The sequence below is a fragment of the Chenopodium quinoa genome, unplaced genomic scaffold (assembly GCF_001683475.1).
Source record: "Chenopodium quinoa cultivar QQ74 unplaced genomic scaffold, ASM168347v1, whole genome shotgun sequence".
Classification (NCBI taxonomy): Eukaryota; Viridiplantae; Streptophyta; class Magnoliopsida; order Caryophyllales; family Amaranthaceae; genus Chenopodium; species Chenopodium quinoa.
Window position 1 is genome coordinate 2,846,296 of NW_018744072.1, and position 5,484 is coordinate 2,851,779.

Below are 5,484 nucleotides of genomic sequence, written 5' to 3' on the forward strand. Positions count from 1 at the left end.
AAAGAAAATGATATATGTAATCCCGAGGATCAAACTGTCTATAATAACAAGAAACATTTTAACTAGATATCCCCATTTCATACAATTAACTGTCTTCGGAGATATCTAATAAAACTGAATTAATGTTCATATTTAATTGGGTACATCAAAATCAAATGATAACATTGAGTGATTTCTTTAGACGATGGTCTAACTAATATAAAAAAATAATTTGCTAGCAACATCATATCATATATACGAACTGAAATTACATCATCATATCATATATACGAACTGAAATTACATGAAAATGCGGTAATATGAAAATTAATTTCAAACACGAGCTATAAATAAAAACCATAATAAAAGTAAACTTAATGAATTTGTCTTCCATTTACATATTGACTAATTTAAGGTCATAATGGTCGGTTTGGACCAACAGGCAACTTGGTAGGCTGGACCTTGGCATGACCCGAGCCTCTGGTTAATCATATAAAATATTTATGGTAAACATATGAACATGTTGTCTCAGTACCATTTGCAATGTAATTTCTTAAAGTGCAACCTTTGCTTGATCTTCGACTCCCCATAATGGTTGTGTTAAACCTAAAATCTTGATGATGGATTGTCGCTTACCACATTTAATTTAGTAATCAATTATTTTTTTCAAATTCAATGTTGATCTCTTCACTAAATATTTGTTGAAATTAAACTTATTTTTTAACATATATTAATATTATTTTTACTTAATAAAACCGATTTTTTTCATATTAATACTTATATTCATTAATTAAAACAACTTTTAACATCATATTTTTGTCGATTGTAATTAACTTATTTCTATTGATGTAAACTTAAATTTACTGAACAAACTTATAGTATATTTACAATTTATTATCTTTAAAAGGGAATAAAATAAGGCCTATCCGAGTTTAATTGATTGTTAAATAATTAAGAAGTATTAAACTATGCATCTATAGCCCTAACCACCTCCTAACATCCAAATAGAAGTATATTACATATTCTACTAATCATCCACAACTACATTCCAAAAGTAAGATCCAAACACAACCAAAGACAAAACTAAAGACATAAAACAAATCAAAGGAACAAAAGAGAGAAAGATATATAGAGAAAGATAGAATGGGGGGTGGGGAGACCACCAAGAAAACTACTACAGTACTAGTTATAAAATGACATCTGCCTCTATCAATTTCAGCACACTAGTTTCTTCTGATATAACACAACCTTAGTGAGACAATTTGGTAGCTTACATAAGCATCTTACAAAAACCATACATATCATAATGTTTTTATATATTTATATAAATACTACTATATACTTGTATATTATGAGTGTTACAAAATTATGACATATTTTTATGAACAAATTCACCTACATCACCATTACACATATGATGATGATGATGTCTAATCCCATTCTCTTTCAACAAACCCCACTACATTACAACCATTTTTACTTCCAACTTTTTTTTTTTTCTATATATATATTGTACATATTTCCTAGCTGCCTGAAATAAATAATATTGCAAATAATATTCAATTTATTTCTATTTAAGGAATTTATGTAAGGTACCTCTCTTCACGAAAAAGATTTCCTTCCTTTTTTTTTCTTTCTTTTTTTTTTTTTTTTTTTTTTTTTTTTTTTTTTTTTTTTTTTTGGTTCTGCTAACAACCTCGCTCTCATACTGAACTAGTACTTTTTTTCCTACTGAACAAAGCATAATGTAAACTACAAAATGTCATCATTCTAAATTGTCTTCAAATTCTGATATATATAATATATGTGCATGGAAAGTATTATATGATGAACATAATGTAACACTCATAAGAAAAACCCAATTCAAGCCATATGATCATATATCTCTTGTCATCAGAGAAAATCTGAAATCGCGGTACATTGATTGTAATAACAACGAGAAGAAGTAGAAGAAGAAGACGCTAATTAATTAACCACACCCATGCAAACCAAAATAATACCCAAAAAAAAAAAAAGAAAAAAAAAGAAGGAACTAATTTAACACCCATGCAAGGTAATTTAATTAAGGTCATATTTGTTAGTATAAAATATTTCAATGTGACCCTTTGTTAAATATAATCGTACTAATAATAGTTATAGTACGTACTATATCATTTAAGTTAAGAGATTGTAATGTTTGCAGTCCTTTGCCTCTTAGGATTACCCGAAGTAGACTCATCCCCACCGCCGGACTTCTCCATAACCGCCTTCAACGCCTCTTGTATCGAGCTTATCGAGCATTGGCCAGGTGGTACATCCTCGTCGTGGTCATCTTGGTTATCATTATTATCATGGTCACTTATATTAGGCTCATGTGTGACAAATAGTACGTTCTTAACCCTTCCACCTAGGGTAGTAATCTCCGCCTTTAAGGTCCTTAACCTAAGGGTTTTTAAGGCCTTGATTAAATCCGGTAATAAATCAGTACGATCATCACAACACAACGATGCCTTAATTATAAACTTGCCATCTTGTTCATCCGATGCTGGATCCACCGTGAGCTCGTCGCTCTCCGTTGGGACTACACTTGTCTCGGCTATTATCGACGTCTGCCTCCTTAGCTCCTTCACGTGTTGGATCACTTCCGCTAGCAACGACGCCTTGTCCGTCTAATAATATAGAAAAACACAAGCAACAATCAAAACAAAATAAAGTTTAGAAGATTTTAATTTTATGATTTTATGTGTTTGTTAGTGGTTTCATAAGAATAATGTGGTGTATGATTTATAAGTTTGACTCATACACCGGCAAGAAATTTCCATGTAAGCTTTTTCATCTGTAATTGGTTCCTCTTTATCATACAACCAAGCGACATTAACGCTATCTATCTAATCTATTTTTGTTACTTTTTTTTTTCTTGGTTTTACCACTAAAAAATCCAAAAAATAAAAGAAGAAAACACACAAAAAGAAAACAAAGGATATTATTATTACATGACCAATATATATGTTTGGAATGAAGTTGGAATATACTACATACATATATAAATGATAAATCCCATATAAGTACAAAATTTATGAATATCTTTGATCAAATAATTCCAAATGGTTTAAGTCTTTTGTAAAATCCATACCAAATCTTCAAACTAATTTTTAGCCCAAAGTTTACATGTTATTATAAAATGAAATCTCTTGCTAGGCGTGCTACTAGTTTTAACATATACTATTCAAATGATTATAATTAAACAAAGAATAATTTGTAGCTAGGTAACAAAAAACATATATATTTTTTATGAAGAATATTTCTCAAAAGGGTTTTCATTTTATTTTGATTGGAAGTTTAAATTGATTTAGATGAAGGACTTACTTTAGTGGTGCTAGGTAACAAGCTTCTCAACTTAGCAAGATGATTATTAATCCTTTCGCGGCGACGACGTTCGGCTTCACTATGACTCTTAGAAGCAGCAAGAGCTTTAGCATCCATGATCTCTTGAGCAGTCATCTTATTAAGCTCAGCTTGAAGGCCGAAAGGAGCCGAACCCGGTTGATGAACCATCGGACCGAGGGCATCGGAAAGAAGCCTAAGATGATGATGATCCGAGGATGCACCCTCATAAGCAAACTGAAGTGAATTTGTATGATGATTAGATGATGATGACCTTCGAGTAGTAAACAATCCGCCGTACGAAGACGAAGACGGAAAAAAGTAGGGATCAAGATTATGGTTATTTGTCATAGAAGGTTGGAATGAATGGACTACTTGTGGAAGCTCCCATGGTAAGAGGTGTTGTTGTGGCGGTATCGGTGGCGGAGGGGAAAGATCTGGAAATACCATTCCTGCCCTTCCACCACCACCTACAAAATTACCTCCAAATGGATCAGAATGAGATGTTGCTTGGTGATATTGTTGCATTATTTCTAAGTTGTTATTATTTGGTTGAGGGCAGTTTTGGTAATCTGCTTGTAATTCCTCTTCTTCTTCTTCTTGTTGATTTTGATGTTGTTGTAATTCTTCAATATTATTCATTCATTTGAAAAAGATAGAGAATAATTTTATGAAAAAGAGAGATTTTTGTTTTTGTGTTTTTTTTTTATAGGGTAAAAGAGGAAAGAATGAAGGGAGAAGAAAGGGGAGAGAAAGGGAAACACATTTTAGTTGATGAGGGGGTCTTGGAGTATTGTCTCTTTTGAAGAAAGGGTGTCTTGTTTATATATGTAATCAAACCTTTCTAATACACACTTTAGTGTAATTATCTCTCTTTAACTCTAAGTGCGCTTAAATCTTTAAATAATAATTAATTAATTATCTCTTTTCTTTGTTTAATTCTCTCTCCTTCCATCAGTTGGAACATGGAAGGTTATTTGGGGAGTGATGACTTTTAAGTAGAATGAAGTATATATATACGGAGTATAATATAAAATTTTTCATCATTTAATCTAAACTATTAACACCTTTTCGGTTGTGCTTTCTAGCCACTGTAGGTATGTTTGTTTATTCCTTATGCTTTTTAGACTTTCTCAATGTAACATGTGTATGTTACACTCGGATGTATTTAAATATATATTATATAGGAGAATCGAAGTCGTTGTTATATTCACTAAACTGATAGTTTGTCGATTGTTTTTCAGTTTTTTTTGGATGTGTCCATCCGGTTTACCGAAATTTAGCTCCGAAGACATCTGACCCATGTTGTTTTTTCACCTTATTTTAACTTATTGTTACTTCATGTCCATTTAGAAAAAATAGGTATTTTCAAACAAAATCAACACACAAATATAATATGGCAAGGTAAGAGAAAATAAGTTTAGATAATATAAGTTTAGGCCCTGTTTAGTTCACCTTATTTTTGCTTATCTAAACTTATCTGATCTAGTCTGGTCTGATCTGATCTGTGATCTGATCTTATTGTCTTATTTGACCAAACTTTGACCTTAAGTGTATAATAATCTGTAAGGAAAAAATGTATCAAGTGGGATCTTGTTAGATTGGTAATAATGTGTATTTTATTAATATGTAATTTTCATAATTTTTTTCATTACTAAATTAAAGATATTTAGCGATAAAAAATTGCACATAAAACGATGATCTGATCTGAACATCTGAACTTATTTTTTCTGAAATAAGTAAAAATAAGTTGAACTAAACAAGACCTTAGTCATTGTTTGTTCCAGAATACATAGCTCTGGTCAAAATTTGGCACATTTGTCAATACACTAGTTTAATAATAATAAACTATAAGTAAATATTACTAAAAATTATATAGAAAATAGATATTATGAAAAGTTAGATTAATACTTATTTAGCAATATTTTATGTACTCATATAAAGCAATATTTTATGTACATAATAACATTTCTTAGAAAATCATTAATAAAGTAAAAACTATGGCCAAAATTAGTTTATAAATAGGTGAAAAAAGTCAAACTATATTAATTATTTTGAAATGATCGGATGAAATAATTTTTATACTTCCTTTAAATTTAGATAAACTCCGGTATAATAATTTCATACAAAATAGAGTTAAAT

The 5,484-nt window shown here is 30.3% G+C and overlaps 1 protein-coding gene across 1 annotated transcript; it reads right to left on the reverse strand.

Annotated features, from left to right (window-relative positions):
* Window positions 1-1,827: 1,827 nt before the first annotated feature.
* LOC110691272 (transcription factor bHLH30-like) lies at window positions 1,828-4,401 on the reverse strand. Its single transcript, XM_021868196.1, has 2 exons — window positions 3,325-4,401; window positions 1,828-2,627 (listed from the first exon to the last, which is right to left on the reverse strand). The coding sequence occupies exons 1-2, from the start codon at window positions 3,982-3,984 to the stop codon at window positions 2,139-2,141; spliced, it is 1,149 nt and encodes a 382-aa protein (XP_021723888.1). The 5' UTR covers window positions 3,985-4,401; the 3' UTR covers window positions 1,828-2,138.
* Window positions 4,402-5,484: the final 1,083 nt, after the last annotated feature.

Bases quoted from the DNA above. Each gene is read 5' to 3' on its own strand.
- LOC110691272 (XM_021868196.1), bottom strand. From the start codon at position 3,984: ATGAATAATATTGAAGAATTACAACAACATCAAAATCAACAAGAAGAA. The intron at 2,628-3,324 runs GTAAGTCCTTCA...CTATATTATTAG, and splicing joins TGTTACCTAGCACCACTAAA to ACGGACAAGGCGTCGTTGCT.